This window comes from Lissotriton helveticus, chromosome 9 (genome assembly GCF_964261635.1).
Source record: "Lissotriton helveticus chromosome 9, aLisHel1.1, whole genome shotgun sequence".
Taxonomy (NCBI): domain Eukaryota; kingdom Metazoa; phylum Chordata; class Amphibia; order Caudata; family Salamandridae; genus Lissotriton; species Lissotriton helveticus.
The window spans coordinates 948965951-948992426 of NC_136070.1; the positions used below are offsets into that span (position 1 = coordinate 948965951).

The 26476-nt window shown below is 46.6% G+C and overlaps 1 protein-coding gene across 2 annotated transcripts in view; it reads left to right on the plus strand.

Annotated features, from left to right (window-relative positions):
- IP6K1 (inositol hexakisphosphate kinase 1) overlaps positions 1-26476 on the plus strand; it is a 279958-nt gene that overhangs the window by 173087 nt on the left and 80395 nt on the right. For both annotated transcript variants that reach the window (XM_078661204.1, XM_078661205.1), the window contains exons 3-4: positions 9988-10329; positions 10578-10788. In XM_078661204.1, the coding sequence (XP_078517330.1) occupies positions 10107-10329; positions 10578-10788 (434 nt within the window). In that variant the 5' untranslated portion in view covers positions 9988-10106. The remainder of the gene's footprint in view (positions 1-9987; positions 10330-10577; positions 10789-26476) is intronic.

Consider the following 26476-nt stretch of genomic DNA (forward strand, 5'->3'; position numbering starts at 1 on the left):
CAAGGCCTCTTTCAGCGATGGGGAGAGCCTTGGTTAGATCTATTCGCCACCGAAGAGAACGCGCAATGTCATCTGTTCTGCGCGTTGGAATTTCCAAGGCGGCACTCGCTCGGAGACGCATTTCGTCGCGAGTGGAGTTGCGGTCTGTTGTACGCCTTTCCGCCTATACCACTTCTGCCCAGAGTGCTGAAGAAGATCAAGCGCGACCGGGCCCAAGTCATCCTTGTGGCACCGGACTGGGCGAGAAGGTACTGGTATCCAGAGCTACTCAATATGTCAGTCGATCCCCTGGTTCGTCTGCCTCTTCAGGAGGACCTTCTGTCGCAGCAGCAGGGGACGGTCCTCCACCCGAGCCTGTCCAGTCTCCACCTCCATGCTTGGAGATTGAGCGGCGACAGTTGAGGCCATTTGACTTGCCTCCTGAAGTCTGTAACGTCATTCTGGCAGCCAGGCGTCCCTCCACGAAGTCGGTATACGCCTGCAGGTGGAACAGATTTGTGGCATGGTGCACAGCAAAGGCTGTGGATCCTCTTGCTGCCCCTCTTTCTGAGGTTCTTCTCTTCCTTCTTTCTCTTGCCCAGCAGGGCTCTGCTCTGGGCACTATCAAGGGCTATCTTTCTGCCCTTTCAGCCTTTCTCAGGCTACCTGATCAGCCTTCTTTGTTCAAGTCCCCTATTGTGAATAGATTTCTTAAGGGCATCACACACACGTTTCCTCCTGTTCCGTTTGTGATGCCTCTGTGGGACTTGAACCTGGTTCTTACATTTCTGATGTGCGCTCCCTTTGAGCCACTTCACAACTGTCCTCTTCGCCTTCTGACTTTGAATACTGCTTTCCTGGTTGCCATCACCTCTGCCTGGAGAGTGAGTGAGCTCCAGGCCCTTTCTTGTACTCCACCTTTCCTTTCTGTCCATCCGGACAAAGTGGTGTTACGTACCAAACCTTCTTTCCTGCCCAAGGTTGTCACGGCCTTCCACATCGGGCAGTCTATCACCTTGCTAACCTTCTTTCCGCCACCGCATCCCTCGAAAGAGGAAGAGCGGCTCCACCGTCTGGACCCAAAACGTGCGCTCTCATTTTATTTGGATCGCACACGCCAGTTCCGGGTGGATGACCAACTCTTTGTTGGTTACGTGGGCGCTAAGAAGGGGAAAGCGGTACACAAGAGGACTATCTCCCGGTGGATCATCTTATGTATCCAGGCATGCTACTCCTTGGCTAGAAAGGAGCCTCCTGCTGGATTGCGGGCTCATTCTACCCGAGCCACGGCGACTACCACTGCCCTGGGCAGGGGAGTGCCTTTACAAGACATCTGTCAGGCGGCTACGTAGGCATCGCTGCACACGTTTGCAAGACACTACTGCCTGGACAGCCAAGTCCGGAGGGATGGCTTCTTTGGCCGTTCCGTCCTCCAGGACTTTCTGGTGTGATTATTGGTTCGCAGACCCACCACCGGGGTTGGTATTGCTGGGGTATCTATTCTAAGGTAAGGAATCTAATACTAACGTGTCTCTTTCAGATGCACAAGTTACTACTTGTGTAACGATATATCTGTAAGAGACATTAGTTAGTATTAGATTCCTTACCGACCCACCCATCCTCCCCGTTCTGCGAACCAATATCTAGGGTTAGGGTTGTCCCCTTTCAGGGCCCTAGTTCTAATGGCACCAGTGTTGGTTTTTAACATGGCTCTGCGTTTCTGGCGCGGAAAAGCTGTGTCTAAGAACTGACGTCAGCACGCGGAGGCGGCCGACGACGGACGCGGAGCCGCAGACGACGCCTACCGACGCGCAAGGGTACTGCTACACAAAAATTTCCGGATCCTGTCTGACGCCTGGGGATATTCTAAGGTAAGGAATCTAATACTAACTAATGTCTCTTACAGATATATCGTTACACAAGTAGTAACTTGTGCATCTGAGGAAGAACTGGTGGGAGCTGCGAACTGGTAAGGCCTTGGGTCCAAATGGAATTCAAATCGAATTATATGAAAAAGGCCTCCAAGCTGGCCCCTCACCTGCTAAACATGTATAAAAAAAGTAAGCAGTGGGGGCTTTACCTCGACACCAGAGGCTACCCACAATAGTGGTTATTCATAAAGAGGGGAAACCCCCTGAAGACCGCGTCTCCTATAGGCCAATCACACTATTAAATGTGGAGGCGAAAATTCTAGTTAAGGTACTAGCCTTGTGACAGATTACAGCGATCCATTCCTTGATCCACTTGGATCAATCAGGATTTAGGCCTCACTGGAGTACAATCCTTAACCTCCGACGCCTCCATGAAGTACTGGGACAAATGGCCAACCAGCAAAAGGGAGCCCTACTATTGCGGCTGGATGCCAAAATGGTCTTCGATACAGTGGAATGGGATCTTTTCGAAGTATTGACCAGACTAGGCTTTGGCCCACATTTCATACAATGGATAAGGCTCCTATATGTGGAACCTCTGGCACAGATCCGAGTTAACAGAGGGCAATACAGGCAATTTAAGCTCCAGAGAGGCACTAGAGAGGGCTGCTCTCTTTCCCCTCTGATTTTTGCCTTTCGCAGCGTGGGTCCAGATGGAACCTCTGGTGAGGTCTGAGATGGGAGTACCAATGGTAAGGCAGAGTGTGTCTCTATGCAGATGACATGCTGCTCTATGTAACCGGCACAGACCTAACCTTAAATAGACTAATGCAGATCATAGCGATGTTTGGTAAATACCATCAATTGGCACAAATCCATTTTTTTTAATCAATCAATCAATCAATCAGGTCATTTGTAGAGCGCACTACTCACCCGTAGGGTCTCAAGGCGCTGGGAGGGGGGGGGTGCCGCTACTGCTCGAACAGCCAGGTCTTGAGCTTCTTCCTGAAGGAGAGGTGGTCTTGGGTCAGGCGCAGCTCGGTCGGAAGTGAGTTCCAGGTCTTGGCGGCCAGGTAGGAGAAGGATCTTCCTCCTGTTGTCGCTCTTCGGATGCGGGGGACGGCGGCGAGGGCGTGGTTGGTTGATCTGAGGAGGCGCTTGGGAGTGTAGAAGTTGATCCGGTTGTTGAGGTAGCTCGGGCCTTGGTCGTGTAGGGCTTTGTGCGCGTGGGTGAGGAGCCGGAAGGTGATTCTCTTGTTGACCGGGAGCCAGTGCAGATCTCTCAGGTGTCCGGAGATGTGGCTGCGTCGGGGGATGTCGAGGATGAGTCTCGCCGAGGCGTTCTGGATCCGCTGGAGTCTCTTCTGGAGTTTGGCGGTGGTTCCGGCGTAGAGGGCGTTGCCGTAGTCCAGTCGGCTGGTGACGAGGGCTTGGGTGACCGTCTTCCTCGTCTCGGTGGGGATCCACCGGAAGATCTTACGTAGCATGCGCAGGATGTTGAAGCATGACGAGGAGACGGCGTTGACTTGTCTGGTCATGGCGAGGGAGGAGTCCAGGATGAAGCCCAGGTTGCGTGCGTGGTCCGTCGGTTTGGGTGCGGTGCCCAGGGCGGGGGGCCACCAGGAGTCATCCCAGGCGGAGGGCGTGGAGCCCAGGATGAGGACCTCCGTCTTGTCTGAGTTCAGTTTCAGGCGGCTGGTCGTCATCCATTCGGCTACGTCTCTCATCCCTTCGTGCAGGTTGGCTCTGGCGGTGGCGGGGTCGTTGGTCAGGGAGAGGATCAGCTGGGTGTCGTCGGCGTAGGAGATGATGTTCAGGTTGTGTTGGCGTGCGATGGCCGCGAGGGGGCTCATGTAGACGTTGAAGAGGGTTGGGCTCAGCGAGGATCCTTGGGGTACGCCGCAGATGACTTTGGTGGCCTCTGACTTGTACGGTGGTAGGCGGACTCTTTGTGTTCTTCCGTCGAGGAAGGAGGTGATCCATTCCAGTGCCTTCTCCTGGATTCCGATGTTGCTGAGGCGCTGTACTAGGGTGCGGTGGCAGACAGTGTCGAAAGCCGCGGAGAGGTCCAGGAGGATGAGGGCCGCTGTTTCTCCGTTGTCCATCAGAGTTCGAAGGTCGTCGGTGGCGGCGATGAGGGCGGTCTCGGTGCTGTGGTTTGCTCGGAAGCCGGACTGTGAGGGGTCGAGGGATCCATTCATCTCGAGGAAGGCGGCCAGCTGTTTGTTGACGGTCTTCTCGATGACTTTGGCCGGGAACGGGAGGAGCGAGATGGGACGGTAGTTCTTGAGGTCGGTGGGGTCTGCTGTGGGTTTCTTGAGGAGAGCGCTGAGTTCGGCGTGCTTCCAGCTCTCAGGGAAGGTGGCGGAGTCGAAGGAGGTGTTGATGATGTCCCGCAGGTGGGGTGCGAGGACAGCGTCGGCCTTGTTGAAGACGTGGTGAGGGCAGGGGTCAGTCGGAGATCCGGAATGGATGGAGTTCATGGTGCGGATGGTGTCTTCGGTGCTGATCGGGGTCCAGGTGCGGAGGGTGGTGGATGGTGGCGTCGTTGCGGTTGTGGCTTGCGTTGGTTGGTTGTTGAAGCTGTTGTGTATGTCCGTGATCTTGTTGTGGAAGTAGGACGCGAGGGAGTTGCAGAGGTCTTGCGACGGTGTGATGTCGTTGTTTCCGGCGTTGGGGTTGGAGAGCTCTTTCACGATGTTGAAGAGTTCCTTGCAGTTGTGTGCGTTGTTGTCCAGCCGGTCCTTGTATGCATTTTTCTTGGTGGCGCGGATCAGTTGGTGGTGTTTCCGGGTGGCGAGCTTGAGGGTGGTCATGTTGTCCGTCGTTGGTTCCCTTCTCCAGGCTTTCTCGAGGGCTCGACAGTTCTTCTTGGAGCACTTGAGTTCGTCGGTGAACCATGGTGTTTTTCTGCTGCAGGATCTGCTGGGCGGGGTCCTTAGAGGGGCGAGTTCGTCCGCGCAGTTGCTGATCCACTTCGTGAGGTTGTCGGCGGCCTGGCTGGGGTTCGCTGAGTTGGCGGGAGGGTGCTGGCTCAGGGAGGCGGTGAGCTGGTCGGCTGTGATCTTGTTCCAGCTTCTTCGAGCAACCTGTTGCTGGAGGTGGTGGATCGTCGTTCTTCTGAAGGTGAAGTGGACGCAGCTGTGGTCCGTCCAGTGGAGTCCTGTTGCGTGGCTGAAGGTGACGTCTTTGCTGGATGAGAAGACGGCGTCGAGTGTGTGTCCGGCGAGGTGGGTGGGGGTGGTCACCAGTTGCTTGAGTCCGAGGTTGTCGAGGTTGTCGAGCAGGGTGATGGTGTTGCGGTCGTTGTTGTTCTCCAGGTGGAAGTTGAGGTCCCCCAGGAGGATGTAGTCGGCGGAGGGGAGAGCGTGCGGGCTGACGAAGTCGGCGATGTTTTAAAGACCTTTATTGTTGGAAACATACAGTACACAGCGTTCTGCTGACAACCCATCCGGGCCAGCCGCATATCATTAAAGTCGCAGCACATGCATTGAATGAACACAGCCACAGGGCCGACAACCCGGGGGTCTGGCGGCGTGTAAGTGATTGATTCCGAAGTTCGTAATTTTGCGAACATTCAGCAATGCAATAACACAAAGTGAAAATAACGATTGTAAGACTGTAGGTCTTCGTTTTCATTTATATGTTCATATTCAAACTCAAAAACACAGTGTTATGGTATTACTCATCAGTGACAGTCTATAAGCCGTGGCCCGCTATAACACTTATCAGTCGCATAATGGATGATAAGGTAGCCCGCGCTCTAGAAGGGCGCGGGATAGCATTAAGTAGGGACGATGTCGCATAGCACCGCAAGTATGGCAGTCATTGGGTGAGTACATAACATGATTGACCTGCTGGGGATGTCCGGCGTCCATAGTCGTAGTCGGGTAGGATCACCTCGGCCTTGACAGGTATTCCCAAATACCCCAAGACGTAGCGCGGAGGAGAAGCAGTAGCGAAGAACGTGGTCCAGGGGTGTGGGGGACCAAGAGGTCGATAACATTTATAACAGTAACTTGGGAAATACAAGTGAAAGGGAAAAGGGGAGTGGGATGGAGGTAGCCATGCGTTAGGGGGAGATGTGGCATCTATATGTCGGTAGCTATTCAGCGGGCGGGGTAGCTCGGGGTGTGCAGTAGGGGGCTCGCTTGGGTGCCGAGCTTATGAGGGGGGGCTCCCAGCGTGAGAGCATGGCAGTTGTAACAGGATAGTGTTGATCTGCACGTAGTCAGCGGTAAGATCCCTAGCTATGGCAGTATGCGTGGGGACATGGGTGCGGGAAAGACTACACACCTGCCAACACTAAACAGTCGGGTACGTAGCATACAGTGGTTAAGACTCGGGGGTCATGGGGGCAGCGAGCAGTGCAGCAACAGCTACGTTTCAATATCACAGCAGGACCATGGAGGGGGGGGAAACGGGATATGGAAAAGACTCGCCAGATGTAATCACAGTGTGTGGCGTCCATCGCTGCGCGGGGAAGCAAGGATGCCCTACATCTTGTCATGTGATCCCCTGCTCTACACATTTCTGCTGAAAGGATTGGAGGATAGTGTCCCAGTGGTGTGCAATCGGGAATTTTCTGAGGCCTGCCGTTTCCTCACGTCGCAGGGCCGCGCTCTCTGCCCGTGCCCAGTTTACCAACGATAGGCTCCAGTGCCGGATGTGTGGAGGTGTGTCGGCTTTCCATCGTTTGGTGAGCAGCCGCTTGGCCGTGATGAGCCCAAGATCCCAATACCGGGCCTGGACTTTGTTCAGCCGTGTACGCTTGTATAATCCCAGTATACAGGCCTCCCACGTTCTCGGCACTCGTTCGTCAGTACAATGCGTCAGTAGCATGGTCACTCCGTCCCAGTACTGCCGAAGGGTAGGACTGTGCCAGAGCATGTGTAAGAGGTCCGCTCCGGTCTGGGAACAGCGAGCGCAGGCCGTGTCCCCGACCGAGAAGTACCTGTTTATCTTGTCCGGAGTGAGGTAGGCGCGGTGTAAAATGTAGAGTTGTATAATTTTAAAGCGGGGGTTACGAGGGACATTAACCGGGCCAGCCAAAATCATTATCCATTCCTTATCCGTCCAGTCTCGTCCTCTGTCAGTCGCCCATTTCTCCCTCAGTTGCACTGTGGTGGGATGTGTATGGAGAAGAAGAGCTTGCGCGAGCCAGTGGATTGTGTGTGCCATTACTCATGACGTGAAGGTACTGCAGGAAGTTATGGGTGGGCAATTCAACAGTAATGTCGCCCCAGGCGGCAGTCAGCGTGCGTATGAGGGACGCATGCAACAGGAATTGTCCAGCTGGTAGAGAAGCGTAATCTACGAGGGTGGCGAAGGGGAGGAGAGCGCAGTCAGAGTAAAGGTCCCCAAATGTTTCCACACCCGCCGTGGTCCAGCCATCAAGTTGTGCAGCCGTTAGCGTCCCTGACGCAGTCGGGGTACCCAATAAGGGGAGTATTGGGGCGTATGGTGTTGTCGCCCGTGTTAGGCGCAGGCAGCGGAGGAAGCATCCGCGCGCTACTGCGAGATGTAACTGCGACGGGCGCGGGGTCCTGGTCAGTGGGTGAAACAGCACCTGGACCTGTAACTGCGTCCAGACCGTAACATCCGTGGCCGTATCTCCCAAGTCTCTTCCGCCCAGCCAGCCCGACACCCACTGCATTTGCGCTGCCAGATAGTACAGCTCCAGATGAGGGACAGCCAGTCCTCCCGCTTCGGTCGGCATATATAGCTTCGCCAGAGCGATGTGTGGGCAGCCTTTGTTCCAGAGTAGGTCTCGTAGTAAGGCTTCGAGGTCCCGAAACACCCGGTTGGGGACGTATGTTGGAATATTAGCAAAGTAGTATAGGAGTCATCAATTGGCACAAATCCATATTGTATCCCCTTAAGATCCCGATGCCACAGGTACCCCCTGAATGCCTGGTGACGGTCATAACTGTGGGCTTTCAATATTGGGGAATCTATATCAAATCAGACCTCTTCCAGAATAATTTGGCCCCGTTGCTGAAAGGCTGACTTGCGATGTGTGAAATTGAAGATCACTTCCGCTCTCGTTGCTAGGGAGAGTGGCACTATTCAAAAATGTCACTACACTGCTTTCTATATGTCCTCCAAAACACCCTTGTGTGTGGTGCCTAACTCGTACTTCAAGGCCCTTGAGGAGGAATTCAGAATATTGCTGTGGTACTGGGGCCGGTCACGCATTGCACTGTCCAAGCTCACAAGGGGGTGCTATGATGGGGGCATCGCATTACCAGATGTCCAAAAATACTATTGGGTGGCACAGCTGACTACCATTAACAGCTGAGTCTACCTTCCGCCGGAGGAGCCGGCATTCTACATGGATAGGCCAGTGCTACGTCCCAGGGGATACCTACATGCTCTATATGGCTAGGCCAAATGTGGAGGCAAACTGGAGCCCACACAGACTGGTACACCGATGGCGGGCTGCTCTGTCCACCTTGGGATGGAAGAATGTCATTACGCAGGCAACCCTCTATGGAACCCCAACCCCCCCCCCCCCCCCCCCCCCCCCCTGCACACGACACCCAACAGCATTTGGTGGCCCAACCGATGGTGTCCAAGCATCCCCAAGAACCTAACCTACCTCCCCAGCCAGTGGTCACCTTCAGAAAGTCTCCCTGCCTGAGCCTGCAACAATTTTGCCAAACTGAAGGTCTCCATTGAAAACCAGAGGGTCTCCAACGTCCTCTTGGCACACTGCACCCGGCTGTCCCTGTGCCGCTGGTGGTGCAGCTCCTGTGCTGATTATTGGCCCCTGAAGTTGTGACCTTAATCCCTGGAGTTCTGCTCCCACACAGAGTGGCCTGCTCTTGAGCAGTCCCTAACCAACGGCCCTTTTAGCTAACATTGGGCCCCTGCATTCTGCACCCGGCCGTCCCAGTGCTGGTGGTGGGCCAACTTTAGTGCCTACCTAGACCATGGGGAACCTTGGTCCTAATCCCCAAAACTTCCACTCGTGAGACATTTACTTACCTGTGAAACCAGTAACCTTTTTTCTCCCATAAGAACCCATGTTATGAGATTTTGGGCCTAAAATGTTCCGTGTTGAATTGATGTTTGTATGGAGAAAGGATAACTGAATTGCAAACTCTAAAAAGTCTTGGGAGAGGTGTGGCGCCGCGGCCAGGGCGACTGACGCTGGAATCTGGGGACCACGGTTCGATCCCCGGCTCCGGCGGCAGGTTAGCCCAGCACCATGTGACTCTGGGCAATAGCTCGCTTAATCTTCCCGACGGCCCCCCAGCGCCTAGAGACCCTTACGGGTGATTGTGCGCTTTACAAATGTGGACTTTACTTTTTACTTACCTTCTATTGTGAAATCCCTCTGTGTGAAGTCCAGGCTTACGACCACAAGTAGTCAATGTAATCTGAAAGTAATCAAAAAGCGTTCTAAAAGTAATTACTGTGTAATTTAAGCTGCTTTTTGAAGTCATACCAACCTGTAACAATTGCAAATCCATTACCAATTGTATTTCTGTGTAAAGGTTTGCAATTGATAGTGCATTTTACCTACCTGTACCAAGTCCTGCTTGGTTCTAGCAATAAAATACAAGTATAACTTTTTTATACTTACCCAGTAGGTCTGGATTCTGTCTCCGAGTGTGTGTAATCAGTCCTTGAGTAAGTGAATATAATAAATGCTTCACACCCTCTGGATAAGCCTAACTGCTTGCCCACGCTACCACAAAGAGCGCTGCTAGTACTTAACTAATTTAGCCTCTGCTCTACCTCTGGGGACTCCCTGGACTCTGTGCACCCTATACCTTACTTTGTTATAGTTTTTACAGAGCCAGCTTCCTTCAGATGTATCCTAAAATTGTGCTCACATAATAGGTTTGTGTAGATCTATTTGCTCTCTTTCATGAGTTATTGTGGGAATTTATTATCAAAAGTCGTTGAGCATATTTAAAAAAAAAAAATTCTTCTTGATTAGTTGTTTTGGAGGTTTAGCTTGTATCTATGCAATGTAAGATTGGCCTGATTTATCAGTTTCCTGCTAATTTGAGCATATAGCACGTGATGCTTAGACACAAGTCTGCTACCTTCTCCCTCCATCTACGTACCATTTGCCTATTTGTGAATAATTGAAATACTTACAGTGAAACATTGAATTTTTTAGATCAGAAGACTGCCTGTTCAAACCTTTATATTCTTCAGCGATTGTGAGCTAACCTACATAGTTCACCCACGGCCGCAGCCTCTTCTCATGCCCCAAGTGAGCGACGGGCCCCCAATGCAATGTGTATTTGTCAAACCATGGAAGTGGGGAAGTATGTCAAGATTGCAAATCTGGATGGAGGACGAGGGGTGCTGCTGGAACCGTTCATCCACCAGGTGGGCGGGCACAGCAGCATGATGCGGTATGATGACCACACGGTCTGCAAGCCCCTCATTTCCAGAGAGCAGCGATTCTACGAGTCTCTCCCGCCTGAGATGAAAGAGTTCACTCCAGAATACAAAGGTGATGTATGACTCGTATACAGCAGTGCTCATTTTTAGGTAGAATAGATGTTAAAATAAGTAAAGCTGTGGTGAATTTTGTTGTTGTTGCATGTTTTGAAACATGAACATTAAGAACAAGTCAAGAGAATTAGTGCTATTAGATCCCCAATGCATGCCTAAGATGACTTAACAGCTACAGAAGTCCTGTAAAAGACTTCAGGGTGATGTGTCGATTGTTGTGTTAACTTCAAATTCTGTTTTTGGCAGGTGTGGTGTCTGTGTGCTTTGAGGGAGACAGTGATGGTTACATTAACCTAGTAGCCTACCCTTATGTAGAAAGTGAAAATGTGGATCAGGAAGTTACACCTGAGAGGGACCAACCACGACGCAAACATTCACGAAGGAGCTTTCACCGATCCGGTAGTTCCACTGAGCACAAGGATGAAAAACAGGGACTATCAGTTGAAAACGCAGAGAGGTAAGGATAATATAATGAACCTTGACTGGAAGGTGTAGAGCAGTAAAGATGACATTTTAAACCGGTTAGATGAAGTAATATGTGAACTGTTAGTTATATTTTCAGTTGTTGTTGGGCAAGGGTCCTAAAAAAACCTTCTGGATAAGACCACCAGGCCAGTTGGTCTGGTTAACACTAAAGGGTTTAACTGAAGAGCAGCTGATCACTGTAATGAAAGTAATCAGTATGGGAAGTTTTCAAATGTCTGCTACAATAGAACAAGGTTTGATTTGAAGGAAAGACTGCATGGCTACTGACAGTTTTTGGGAGCCAGTAACATTTTGATTTTATCATGATTGTTTGAGTCAGTAGAACATAATGTAAACTCTTTAAAAATTTCAAGTGAAATAAAAAGAATTGTATGGCAAAAGTTTTAGTTTTGTAAATTATGTGAGAAAAACCATGATACTGGGCTTTGATCCCTACAGTCAGCTGCAAGTAGGTTTTAGGTCTTGCTTGACAGTGCTGTTGTCACATGACCTATGTTTACCAATTCTGTAACCTATACAGAGAGTGTAGTGCCATTGTCGCGCCCAACACCTGCTTCTATTGCAGGCTCGGGCGGACGCAACCTTCAGCGCTTCTCCCACACTGAGGGCACGAGACCCTCTGGTGGGTTGCTGCTTTCATCCTGTCTGCTTACCTCACGACGGCTGGAGATCGTAACTGCCTTGCCCTGGCATTGCAACGCTTCGTCAGTTCTGTTAAGGGTTTCTACACTTCCGGCTGTTTTTCTGGGTACTGATTACTGTCCTGCTATTCTTCTAGTTCCATCCAGCTCCTGTTTGCTAGCATCTGCAACATCGTGGCTACTGGAAGGGGTCTCTCCTACCTCTGGCAGAGCAAGACAGTGAAGACCTGGGCAGTCCGCTGTCCTTGAACTCAAGAGTTTATAGCCAGGCGTTGTTCTGCTGAGTCTGATAGATGGCAGTGCTCACAAATTAATTGTGTCCCAGAGAAAATGGATCTTAGCCCAAGATTCTGTACAAGGAGCACCAGTGCACCAGGACCAAGCCTTGCTGCAGACTTTACATCAACAAGCACAAGAAGATCAACTCTTACATGATGAAAGGCCAGCTTTATGCCAAACCATTGTCTCAAGGGCTTCTGATGTACCATCAGTTTCTTCGGCCACCCCACATTTTTCTAGAGATCTTTCAAGCTAAAAGATTTCATAGACTCTGACAGTCTTTCACCTTCCGCCTGTGCAGTTTGCTCAGTACCAAGCAAAGATTGGTTACCTTATTAGTGCCTTGTCTAGGCAGCTTTAGCTTGGGTGACCCCATTAGTAGCCACAGAAGACCCCTGCCTCACAGACTATGGAAACCTTTAAAATGCTTTCAGACAAATCTTTGAGAGGCCGGATTTGGTGTTTTCTGCAGAAGAAGCTCTTTGTGACATTCTACAAGGAAACCAAGATGTTCTCACCTATATAACCCAATTTCGTAAGTTAGCTGCTGAGGCAACAGAGTAGAATGCACTCTTGTAACCTTGTTTCGCAGAGATCTCAGAGGAAATCAAAGATGAACTGGTTCACTCCAGTCTAGGTGAGCTTATTCCGACCTTCCTGCTTGAACATCACTTACATGATTGCCATTCTGAAAAGAGAAAAGGACAGCCTTCTACAATTCCCAGGAGCACCGAGAACCTGCCCCTCAGATGGACACCTCCCCTAAAAATATTAGTCTTGCCTCTGGGAGAAGAGCCCATGCAAATTGGGGTGGCAAGAGGAGCATTATCTACTTCTGAGAGGGAATACAGTCGTAAATATGGACTCTATGTATTGTGAGTCTTCTGAACACCTAGTACAGGGATGCCCTGCTCGGCCACAAAGGTCTTCGGGAAATGCCGGCTCCCGTCCGGTGTGAAAGGGGAAAGGGCAGAAATCGCTTCAGTACCTTTTATAGGAGTATCTTGGGATTCACCAGCCTCTTTGTTCCTTTTGGCCGTTCTATTGGATTGGAATTACCTAGTGGCAAGAACGAAAATGTTCTCTGCCTTTTAGACAGCAGGGCGAGTGGCCTATGCCTGGATGGAAACTGGGCTTGAAAAAAACCAGTATTCCTCGTGTTCCCTAGGACATCCCAGAGCAAGTTCAGAAAGTGAAAATGGGGACACCTTTGGTTTCGGGACTAGTCAAAGAGATGACCGTTCCACTGAAACGGTGCTTTGGCAAATACCAAGCGACCACATCCTTCGATCTCATAGCTTCATCCAACCATATCCTGATTCTAGGAGTTCCTAAGCTGTCACATCATAATCTTTGCATCAATTGAGTGACAAGACCATATCCGTATCTTCCCAATTCTGCCACAAATGTTGTTATCCTTTTGAAGATTACTCGACTTTTTAAGAAATGGCTCATACGACACCTATAGATTCAGGAAATATCAATCTCCATCAAGTGGTACCATCTCATTATCAATCCTTCTCTGATGTTTATGACTATAGAGTCAGGAAGTAACAATCTCCTTCAAGTGGTACCATCTCATTATCAATCCTTCTCTGATGTTTTTGAGAAACCTAAGGAATCATCCTTGCCTCCTCATAGGGAGTTTGATTGTGCAATTCCCATTGAGCTCGAAGCTATTGTTCCCTTCAGCAGAATTTATTCCTTTTCAGAAACGGATAAGGAAGCCCTGAAACAATACCTAGAAGAGAACTTACCGAATGGATTGATTACCAGCTCGTCATCCCCAGCAGGATCATCTATGGTTTTTGTTCCAAAGAAGTCAAACGAATTGAGACTGCATAGTCTTCAGAGGCCTATACAAAATCACCATCAAGGATAGATGTCCATTTCCCTTGATCAAGGATATTTTAGAGTTGGTCAGGGGTGCTGAAATCTTTTCCAAACTAGACCTCCATGGGGCTTATCTCTTATGAATCGAGTAAGGTTAGTGGAAGATATCCTTTAGAACCCCCACCCCAGGTCATTATGAGTATTGGGTTATGCCATTTGGGTTAAGCAATGCCCCAGCAATTTTCCAACGTTCATTGAATATGTATTTTCTGACCTGCTTAACCAATTTGTCATAGTTTACCTCAACAACATATTGATATTTTCCAAAAAAGCCTGATTACAACATGGGCATGTCTCTCGAGTTTTAACTACAATGAGACAAAATCAATTCTGTAAACTGGGCTAATGCAAATTTAACTGCCCTGAAGTGGAATATTTAGGCTTCCATTTAACCAAGGCAGGAATATCAATAGATCAAAATAGTCTCAGCTGTCTGATTCTGAACGAAATTGCTCAGTCTTGGAGCACGAACTATTGGAACTAGTTGGTAAGCATGTAGGTCCTATTTTTCCTATTAGTACGATTTTTACAACCCTTATATTCCGGGCACAAAGCATACACTTGCAGATAACCTGGCTCAAAGGTATCCTGAGCGTTCTTCTGCCTTAGGTCAGATTCTTTCTGCTCCACAATGAATAATTGGAACTACCTAATCCTTTCTTCAGCAAGTACAAGAAGCATAATCCACACTTACAAAGCAAGACTGGAATGCACTTAAAGGTCTAGTCCATAAAGTTAGCTAGATGTTATAGAAAGTAAAGTATTTGTTAGTACGTACCAAAGTGTTGAGTCTTCTTTTAAAATGTGTCCTGATTCACCAGTCGCAGAACACAAGGGTGTTAAGGTTTCTTTAGAACTCCTACAAAGTTCCCTTTGGTGTCCCTCTGTTTTGAAGACACTGAGCTTTGTCAACTCTTATCCCACTTGTGCTCAACACAAAACATCTCACTCTCGCACTGCTGGGCTCCTTCATCCATTACCTATTCCACCTGCATCCTGGCATACCATTTCAACAGACTTTATTGTGGCGCTCCCTCCATCTGGTGTAAATCAATTTATCATTGGGACAGTTGATTCCTACTCCAAAAGGGAAATTTTACTACCTTAAAGATGTTGCCCAGTGTTAGCAACATGGGACCCATGTTCTTGAAGGAAACCTTTTTGGTTACATCGGCTTTGTTCCCCAGGTTATTGTTTCCTATTGAGGTGCACAATTCATTTCCCATTTCTGGACGTATTTGGGTAAATCCATCCAAATTGAAGTAGCCCTGTCATCTGGCTTTCATCCCCAGACCAATGGCCAAACTGAACGGGTCAATCTGGGGTTAGAGCAATATCTCGGATGTTTTTGTAATTCACCAGAGTGGCTGGTCATCATTTTTACCCCTTGCTGTATTCCCATATAACAACTCAGTCCATAGTGGCACTAAGACTTCTCCATTTGTATGATTGCTTGATTGATTATTGTTTATTGGTTTTAGTTTATAAAAACCATCACTTCTCCATTTGTATGTCTTCATGGTTTGCATCCTAGGGGTCTCCCCCTTTACCTTGAAGGACCGAGTCTTGGTTCCCGGTGCTAGCAGCTTTTGTAGGTGGCTGCAAACCATATGTCGTCGGATTTCCTTCAATCTTCACAACACTAAAACTTAGATGAAAGCCTTTTTCGATGTACACTGCACACCTGCACCAGATTATCAGGTGGGTAATAAAGTTTGGCTATCTTCTACATTTTTGCCAGCCTATCTGTCTCACAATAAATTCAAACCTATATTCTATTGCCCTAGCAAGATTCTTAAAGTCATTAATTCAGTGGGCTTTCAAGATTCAACTGCTGCAGCAGTGGAATGTCCATCCCGTGGTGTTGGTAAATGATGTTCATGAGTTTGAGGACCATGAAATCTGTGACTCATTTCTTTAGAAATAAACTCCAGTTCCTGATTCATTGGAAAGGCAATCCTCTGATTGAAAAATCATGGGAAGATGCGGAGGCTTACTGTATCGCCACTGTCGTGCCCCACCCTGGATTTTAATGCAGGCTCTGGAAGGCGCAGCACTACTCCAGTAATAAGGGTGTGGCCCTCTGCCCCTCCATACTGCTCCTGGGAGCATGCTCCAATGAGGTATCTTGCGTACCTCCATGTTCTTGGTGTTTCTTTGTCTCAGAATTCCTTGGGACGGAAATATATTTGCCCTATCCTATATGGCAGCGCTCCTTAGTTCCCCTATGGTCTTTTCCCAGTCAATCGTGGTTTCTTTTCCCCCTAATGTAACTTCCTGTGCCCTTGCGTCGCAACGCTTCATCAGTCCTGTCGCGGGTTTCTACGCTTCCTGCGGTTATCCTGGGTACTGATTTCTGTCCTGTTATTCTGCTTGTTCCCTCCTGTTTCTGCATCTGCCTGTATTCCAGCCGCTTTGCCTACAGTATTAGCTTCTGGAGGTTTTTTGCCAAGTTTTTTTCCCCTCCAAACAAGGGATTTTTCTGGAAGGCACTCTTTTCTTTGGCGTTTACTTGCATTGGCGGCATCTTGGTTGCTGGAAGACCGGGGAAGTCCGCTCTCTTCACACTCTAGGGTTTATAGTCAGGTGTGGTTCTGCTGAGCCTTACAAAGGGAGGGCTTTGGCTTCACCCAAATGAGTATTGCCCTCTTACTTCATACTGTTGGCTGTTTGATGCTTAATTTCACCTTCCAGGAAGTGCTTCTTTTGGAATGCACGAGGGACCATTTTAAATCTGACCATGCTGTTTATCACATTCAATGCCATATCTCCTATATGCGTTCTTTATAAAATCATTCCTTTTCATGCTATTTTCCCCTGCATTGGCAAAGGCACTATGGGAGGTTTTAATGTAATAAACAGTATTTGTACACACAGCACATGTGTTGGCGCTTTAAAGGTTGGCAAAGTCCTATGTAAGTGAATCTGCCTCCAATTCCTTCTCCGGTTCGATAGTGCTTGAAAATATTTGACTAGTGAAGGCAACTTTTTAGCTACTCGAGTTGTCTAAAAATGAGGTTGACTAGAACTCACAAAGTCAGATGACTCTGACAAACCTTGTGACTCATCCTGCCTTCCAGTGAGTATGGGTGCTATCAGACTGCTCTCCTCCATACCAGATGCCAAATCAAATGCACTGCTACCTGCGTCTGTAAACCTATTTTTACTGTTAACGTGTGTCATGTTGCTTCTTTACCTAATACAGTGATCAGTGCTCCAAAAGTTGCTAATATAAGGTCTGCATCATGAAATCCCTACTATGATTGATATGTCTGCCGCCTTTGATACTGTGAACCACGACATTTTATTGAAGCGGTTGCTTGAGGCGGGAGTAAGAGGATCGGCTGCACAATGGTTCCAGTCATTTCTGCAGGACAGGCAGCAGCGGTGTCTATTCCCCCCTTTCAGTCGGCTTTCACCTTGATCTCGCATGGGGTCCCCCAGGGCTCTGCAATTAGCCCAATTCTTTTTAACTTGTACCTTAGACCGCTGGTCACGTTAATTAAAAGTTTCAATATTAAAATTGTCAACTTCGCCGATGACATGCAATTGATCCTCTCCCTGGAGGGAGAAGACTCCACTTCAGCTGAGGTCTTCCACAATTGTCTGCGTGACACCTCCCGTTGGCTAAGGGACAACTCCCTTCAGTTCAACGCAGGAAAAACTGAGGTACTTTTTAGCGCTGGTACTAAGATTCCTCGGCCATTTCCAGATAACTTCTGGCCCCCTGAAATTGGGAACATACTTCAGCCGGTGGAAACAATTCGTAACCTTGGGGTTATGCTGAACCAGAGACTCAGTATGGAGACGCACATCCAAAAGACAACTGCTTGTTGCTTTGCCATCCTCCCCTCCCTAAGGAAGGTACTGCCTCTCCTTCCCACTCATGCACGTGCCCAAGTGGTAAGATGCACCATCCTTAGTCGACTTGACTATTGTAATGCCCTTTTGTTAGGATCCCCTGGGTTTCTGCTGGATAGGCTCCAGAGAGTCCAATCAGCAGCTGCTAAACTGGCCTTAGGGCTCCCTAGAAGAGCAAACGGATCGTCCTCACTGAGCAAACTCCATTGGTTACCGGTAAGGCAGAGAGTACAATTCAAAGCCCTATGCATTGCGTTCAGGGCGCTTCATGGAATTGGTCCTGCCTCCCTCCAATCTAAATTTGCTTGGTACACTCCAGCCAGGCAGCTCCGCTCCTCTGAAGCCAAGCTGGTAGTGGTCCCCAGATTCAAGAAGGTCAGATCCGGAGGCAGATCCTTCGCGGTGGCAGCTGCCAAGCTTTGGAATACGCTCCCAGCCGAAATTAGACACATCTCTGAACTTCTCCCCTTTAGGAGAAGGATTAAAACTTGGCTCTTCCCCAAGACAACTGTTTGACAACTCCCGCCCCTGCCGTTTTCACTTTCCTGCCCCCAATGGATTCAGTCATCGCCAGGATGCCTGCAATGGTGACAGTTGCGCTTAACAAATGCCTTAAATAAAATAAATAAAAATAAATAGAAATATGCTTGTTGGATATCTCCTGCCCATAAAGGAAGTATCAATGAATATTCAGTAAACTTTTTATTTTTGCTTACAAATACTTTTTGGCAGGGTAAGCGATGTTAAAGCACATTTGATATAATGTTAAGTCAGAAGAAGGCATCCTTTTTCAGTATGCATTTGCCATAGCCCTTGAATGCATTTTCTTTCTTCTGTATTTGTTTTTTCCCCATGACAGTTTCTAAAAGTTATGATACTTTTTGTATAGTGTCCGATGGACCAAATTGATGTATTCCTGGCAAAACTGTTTGAAATCTAACAGTATTGTACAAAAGGATATACAGTTAAAAGTGCAATACAGGATAGACTAAGCAAAATATAATTAAGAAGAGGACGGAAAAAGAATTGGCAAGTGAAATGGCAAGAAGTAGGTCTGTTGGCTCCCACGAGATGCCATACCATGCCTAGTGCTAGAGTATTCCTCGTGTGGACCAGAGGAGGCCAGGCCAACGAAATAACTTTTTCCTTAGAGTAGTACATTTAGAAACTGTATCATTTTTGGGTGGAAATCGCTCTGAGTGAACAGCACTGTTATTTTCAAAAGTTCTTTAACTTTAGAAACATATGTTTTACATTCTTTCTTGGCACTGGCAACACAGAATTTCACCCCTTGCTATATTTTGAGTAAGCAACATAATGTTTATTCGCTTTGCATATTTTAGTTTGAATGCAGTTTAGCCCTTATTCTGTTTTTTGAAAGTCCAATTCAAATGTGCATCAAAGTACAGCATGTTTGCAAAAAGAAATTCAGTGTCTTCTCCTTCAGTATTTCAAATCTGTACTAAGTCATTAAGCATCCTAATTCAATACATCTTTCCATGACAAAGAGAGGGAGAGAAAAAGTTATTAGGTCTAACATTGTTTTAGCTCTAAGTTTGCATTCTACAATGGAACGAATGATATGTAGGGGTAAGTTACAATTGCAGACATTAATAATTTGCCTTCACGTTTGTCTATATAATTTATTTTGTGGATAATGGATAAGGTCCTAAGAATACAAACGGCAGTCCCACAAATGTAGAATTGGTGTTCTTTTTTTATATAAACCTATAGCTTTTTGTTTTCATTAATAAAGCTAATTTACTGAATGCAGACGTGTACACACTTTTTATATAAACCTATAGCTTTTTGTTTTCATTAATAAAGCTAATTTACTGAATGCAGACGTGTACACACTCTAAGGATTAGAAAACAACGACTGGAAAACCATAGTCGAAGGGTAACGTCAGCCCACACTTTTTTTTCATGTAGCGAGTTTAAATAAACCTAAGTTAGCCGTAGTAATATATATTATTTTATTTCTAATCACAATCCATGTGGTAAAAATGCAGCTTCAGTACTAAAGTCATAAAAATGTGAATCTTGTACTTCGAAAACCCTGGGTACCTAACAAATAGCACATATCTAGACGAAAGTCAATTCAGAAGAGATCTGTTGGGACAGGAATGTCCCCTGCATGGCAAATGGACGTGTTCCCAGCCTGAGTTTCTAGTTCTGGACTGCCCACCCACAAATCATTGTTATTAAGTGTCAGTCTGATTCTCCTTGAACTTGTTAGACAGGCCTTCCATGACTGAGCGTTTACGTGACGACTGCCCCAGGGGCTCTGAGGGATCAGGTGTTTTGGTAAACTATTTGTGGAGCCATAGTAGAGTACTTCTTGCACACCGCTGTCACAGTAGACTCGTTCGCAACAATATGGGATGCCTTCAAAACAGTAATTAGATGGGACTGTATTGCCAAGCAAGCAGGAGTTCTGCAATCAATCATAGGGGAACTGAAGTGTCTTGAGGACGAAATCCGCGCTCCTGAACAAGTATATTTTACAAATTGCAGTGCAGACACTCTCAGTAGTATCCGCAGCAAGATTGATGCGTTTGAGGAAGCCGCACTGAGAGAAACACATTTCTTGGTAATAGAGGCCCGCGCTAGACGATATGGGGAGGGAGATAGGGCAGGTAAAACCCTGGCCAGCCTGCTCTGCAAACCTTGGGCCAATTACCACATTGCTGAGCTCTGCTCTGATGGGTATGAGCCGGTGGTAGGTCGGGAGGCAGTACAGGACGAGATCATCTCTTTTTACTCACTCTATAGAACAAGGTGACTACGAGCCCCCTCTTGATTCCTTCTTTGACTCAATACATCTGCTCTGGCTTGGAGATGGTAATCAGCGTTTCTTTGAGCCTTTTATGGAGGAGGAAGTTATTGAGGTTATCGGGCCCTCCCTTGAAATATGGCTCTGGGGTTGGATGGCCTGACGGCTGCATTTTATAAGGAATGTTCAGCACTCCTAGCACCATATCTTATCAACGTGTACAGCGAGTCAGTGGAAACAGGTGAGCTACCTCTGTCACTTAGAGAGGTGCCTATTGTTACCATCCTAAAGCAAGACAAAGACCCCTTGCATTGTGAATCATACAGGCCACTATCCATGAGAAATGTGGATAATAAAATCCTGGCTAAGCTAATTGCCTGGCAGCTCTTCCTCCTGCTTCCTCTCATATCCTGATCAGATCAATCTGGATTTGTACTGGGCAGAGCCACCACTCACAACCTGCGCAACTAAAAAAAAAAAAGTGCCAGTCGGATTATCTTTTTTTTTTTATATTGTTTATTGTTCAGTTCATAGCATATAGCGATTGTAAATCATACATTGATCAGAGTGCTGTAGAAGTATTACAGAATTCAGTAAAAAATCAACAAATAAAAATCATATAAAGCATAATTTCAGATCGACATCTCCATATGTTGTAGCATGGGCTGCCAAATTTTCATCCCTCATAGTTTTTTCTTCAGCGATTTTAATACGATACAAACTAAATTCAAGATTAAACACATTATAAAACTTAGCTCGCCACATTTCATATGATGGCGCCTCTAGTTGCAGCCACATCAAAGCAACACATAGTCGAGCAACAGCCATGGCCATAAAAATAAAATATCGAAATGGATAGCAAGTCTGCGTAGGTTTCCCTGTCCTCACCCACCCCTAATAGCATCATCTCTCTGGAGATGGAGACATTAACCCTCGTCGTTTGCGACAGAAAATGTGCAATACATGAGAAAAATTGTCTTAACACAATACAATAAAAAAATATATGTACGACGTCTGCAGCATCCGACTGACACCTGAAACATTTCCCATCATAAACTCCACCCCACTTCATCATTTTAGCAGGTGTATGGTATAAATTAAACAAGGTTTTGTAGTGTTGGGTGCGTAAATTTGCCGTCAGTATAACTTTGCTAGCCATATCTATCGATTCTTCCACAAATAAACCAGGATGGCCAAGTCTATCCCTCCACTTCTCATCTTGAATCTCAATGTCTTCCCGCTACATTGCCAGTAATATATCATAAAGAGTCCCAATCTTAGCCCTTTTAATCAAAGCTTCCAAGAGTTCATTAGTTAAAATAGGCAAATGTCTACAATGTTTATGAATAAAGTCCTGTATTTGTAAATATTTAAAGAAATCATTCTTGGATATTGTAAATTGTTCGGCTGGTTCCGCAAAAGAAACAATTCCCCAAGCACTATAAATATCTCCTAGGCGACGTATCCCCTTATCCCTCCAAGTCATCATCTTTACATCCCAGAATATCAAAGGGAATATTTCTGTGGAGTCAAGAGGCGTATAATAACAAACCCGATTTATTGATATGATTTTACGCGTCCACTTCCAAGCTTTATATGCAGCAAGTACAGTTTTAAATCGTGTTCTTTAAAAATAGCTTGGTTAAAAAAACTTAAGCAAAGCCTCGCGCGCATGGGCTCCTAGTAACATCTGATAGATATTTGGAGATTCACCCCCCATAACCAAATACTGCATATTTTGCAAAAAACAAACCAGATAATAAAAAGCTAAATTCGGCACTCCCCACCCACCGCGTACCAGTGGTAACATCATATATTTTGAAGCACGTTGAGCTTTCTTCCAGCCCCAGATAAACCTATCTGCTACAGATTGCAGCTGCATTAGTTGTGCTCTTGTCAACTCCAGCGGGACCGTCCGAAAGTAATAAATTAATGAAGTGTCCGTTGCACCTTCGGAGAAGAGACATGCACTTTTAGCATATGATGAAACATCCCAGACTGTGGCTGATGGTAATGAATGCATTTTAACGGATGACGACAATGGCACTATTAGTGAAGATATAAATGAGCCTATAAGCAGTAAAAACAGAAAGTTTTACTCTCTTTCAGAGCATTCAGAAGGATCTGATTTGGAAGGAGATCTTCAATCATAGGAAGAAGGATCTGGAGATATTACCCCTACTATTATGGATGACAGTCACAGTAAAAACACTTCTCCGGGGGGTGTATCTGCAGAGGCACTTACGGTTCAGAAGAAAGATAGGGAAGGAATTGCGGGACTAGCAACTAGAGAAACGCCCGACTGGGACCTTTCTAGTGGGGAACAGTTACTAGAGGGAATGGACTTATCTGGCCAAGCAAGTGGGGGTCCATTTGTGGAGATACCAACCCAGGTGTCGCTGGAAGAAATGTATAGATCCATCTCTGAGCACAGGTTGGAGGCACGAGCGGAGCATTTAAAACCACACACCGCGTGTAGAAAATTGCAGAATACTGTCAGACGCTAGGCAAAAACATGTAACAACTTTACTGACAGAATGGCGGAAGCCGAGGCCTGCATATCATCATTAGAAGACCAGATGGCGACCCAAAAAGTAAGCTGTTGCAGACATAAAAGCGCATAAGGATGATGTGCATGATAAGTTTGCCTATTTAGAAAACAGTCTGCGATGCAATAACTTACGCATTCTAGGGGTCCCAGAAGGACTTGAGGGGCATGATATTCGTAGCTGAGTTGTTTGAGGAAGCACTCCCTGAGTTGAAAGAATTGAACTGGGCGCATGAAATTCAACGGGCGCATAGATTTCCATTTCGGCACGACCAGCAAGGAGTGGACAAGGGGTGCAGCAACCGCGGGCCATATTGGTTTCCTTGAACAATTTTTGGGCTAGGCAGGCATTGTATGATCTGGCTAGACCAGATAAGAAGAGAACTGGTAAAGGAATACCATTTTTTGTGAGACCTGACTATTGCCATTCTACAGTGGAAAAGAGATGGCAGCTATGGCAGCTGATTGCCCCGTTCCAAACAAAAGGCCTGCAAGTGTTTCTACTGCAACCAGCTACTTTAAAGACTGTCAATAAAGGACAGACACGTTTTTTTACGTCTGAAGCTGCAGCTAAAGAATATCTTCACTCTTTGGCTTGAGGACTAGTATACAGGCATGGGCTTTATATGTAATGAGACGCTTTGTTTTGTGGTTATGTGTACTAACTTTTTTTTATGTTTCTAGCCGTGTATACTTAAGAATACGGGAGGGCCGAGTACCAAGTGAGCCATTCACCGAGCATCACAAGGGCGATTGGCCCTAATTCCTCATTCAAGGGGGAGGTTCACGTGCAGGGTGGGAGGGGGGGTCTGCTGGGTGGGGGAAGGGGGGTGTAGAGGGGCACCTGCGGTGTAAAGGGTTGGGTGGGCATTTGTTAAAGGGTAAAAAGGGTCAAATGTCAGTTCATAGTATTTGCTGTAGGAACTTTGATGTATATTTGAATTTCTTTTTGTATGTTAATGGCCAGCGATATACATATTCTAATGGCAGATAGGAGTCTACGTATATGTTCATTTAATGTTTGTGGGCTGAACAATGTCCTCAAGAGGAAACGCGTTATTGCTGAGCTGCGGTTAATTACTCCTGATATTCTTTGCTTACAAGAAACGCATATTCCTTGGTCTAACCGTAGGATATTATCGGAGTTGGGATTCACACTATTATTGGCATCTAGACAATCTACTATGAATAGGAGGGTGGCAATTCTGGTGCGTCGGGTGTGATAGGCACGGGTAGAGAGAGGGTGGACAATTTAGGGAGTAGGGCTTTCACCGAGTGTATTTTAGTGGACACTAAGACTACAATCTGTACAGTGTATGGGTCAAACTTAGACGAAGCTGAGATCTTGGAGTTTTTGAATGTTGAGTTAGCACTGTGGGGGACCCCTTTGTTATTATTTGGTGATTTTAATATACATCGGGATTCACAGATATGGGAAGCTCACTTTGCCGACTATAAAGGTCGCAAGCCGAAAGTATTCAGGGCTCTGCATCAGCTGTTACAGAAAATGGTCTTGTGGATGGGTGGACGGTAGTGATTTATGGTGATCCAGGGTATATGTTTTTTTCATCTCCAGACAATTAGTTTGTCAGGTTAGACTATATTTTTCTACCTCGATTTTTAACCGTGGGTGCAAAGATGCAGGTAATTCCCCGTATTACGTCGGATCATGGACCCGTGGTTATGGATTTGGCTCGCTTTAACATTTTGAGGGAACATCGATCCTTCACATTTAGCAAAAAGCTTGTAAGCGATGAGGAATATATATGTCATATTCGACTTTGGGCTACACAGTTCCTAGAACATAATAGAGGATCTGCCGCTCAACCAATGATCTGGGACTCTTTTAAAGCGGGACTAAGGGGTGAAACATTTAGTTATGGCTGGGCTAAACAGAAGCAACAGAAAACACTAATGGCGGATTTACTTGAGGATTTAAGGAAGGCTGAGTGAGCTTATTTCAGTGGTTCGTGCAAATATGGATAGTCAAGCAGCACAAACCAAGGTAGCTTGTAGCAAGGCTAGGATTAACGGGGTCTGGGGTCAAGAAATAGCGACCCAGTTTAAAATACATAAAGCAGAAAGATACGAATATGGAGAAACAACTGGTAGATGCCTAGCTCAAAGACTGCGGGGCAGGCAGGTATCCCAACTAATTGAAATCTTGGAGGATGGTAGAGGTGGTACAGCTGAGACTATGGAAGGTATAATGGAGGTATTTTATTCGTATTATAAAGATCTATATACTCAAGATCCTGTTGCTCAGAGTCAGATTGAGCAATACCTTCGCAAATTCGATCTATCTGAGCTAGGGCCTGTTGAAAGGGAAGAGCTGGAAGCTCCAATTTCTATGCAAGAACTACAGAAAGCAGTAGATGGCTTAGCGCTAGGGAAAGCTGCTGGACTGGATAAACTTCCTTTGGAGGTTTATCGGATACTTTTTCCTATTAAAAAAGGATGATATGCACGCCACTTTCGCATCAGCTCAATGTGGGAATCCCCCTCCATCTTGGGATGATGCAAATATAGTGGTTTTTAAGAAAAAAGACAAGTCCCCTAGACTTCCTGGGTCATATAGACCTATATAATTAATAAATGCGGATGCCAAAGTGTACTCAAAAATACTTGCAACTTGGCTAGCGCAAGTTATTCCACTGCTGGTGTCTCGGCATCAGCATGGTTTCTTGCCTGGCAGGAGTATGGTTAACCACTTGCATAGGGTTATAGCACTGCTGGATTATGCCACTACAGTACCAAAAAAATCGGTATAATTTTTCTAGATGCTGAAGAGCATTTGATCGTGTATCATGGGCATTTTTATGGGCTACAATGCGTAAGATGGGGTTTGGTCCCCAATTTTTGCTAGCATTGCAGACAGTGTATAAACGCCCGCGGGCCAAGATCTGTACAATGGGGTAGGAGTCATCCTTTGTATATATAACCAGGGGCACACGGCAAGGATGCCCATGTTCACCCCTACTTTTTGCTAGTTATATTAAACCATTGCTGCAAATACTGGAGACCACCAATTGTATACAGTCAATGGTAGTGGGCCAGCATCAAGTGCGTGTTCTTGCTTACGCTGATGATATAGCGGTTGTAACATCGGACCCAGAGCAAGCACTAAGGAAAATTGAGCATTTGACCCAGCAATTTGGGGAGGCTGCTGGATACAAGTTAAACATCTCGAAAACCCAGGTTGTTTGTACTGAGGGCGTGTGACACAAAAAGTAAGGAATTTGGGGATAAAAATTAGGGTGTCACTCCAAAAGATAGTCGATGTGAACGGGGCTGATATACTAGAGTCAGTTAAAAGACAACTGGAAAAGGTTGAGTGTCTTCACCTATCAATGGTAGGTCGACGTAATGTCTTAAAGATGTGTATACTCCCCAGGGTAATTTATTGCCAGTCGGATTATCTCTATGGCAGCAAACCAGAACTACAAAAACCAGAAAACATTAGGTTATTACTTTTAAACCACGGAATGAAAGCTGTGTCTGTTATGTCAACTACTGTGGTGGGTAACCTAGCCTTACCCTCGTCATGTCCCACTGTTAATCTTCCACATGTACGTGTACTTTGTTCTCAAGCATGTCGAACTCTGTTTTCTGAATGTCTTCCAACTTTGTAAATAGAGATTCATTTTGTTTTTAAACCCAA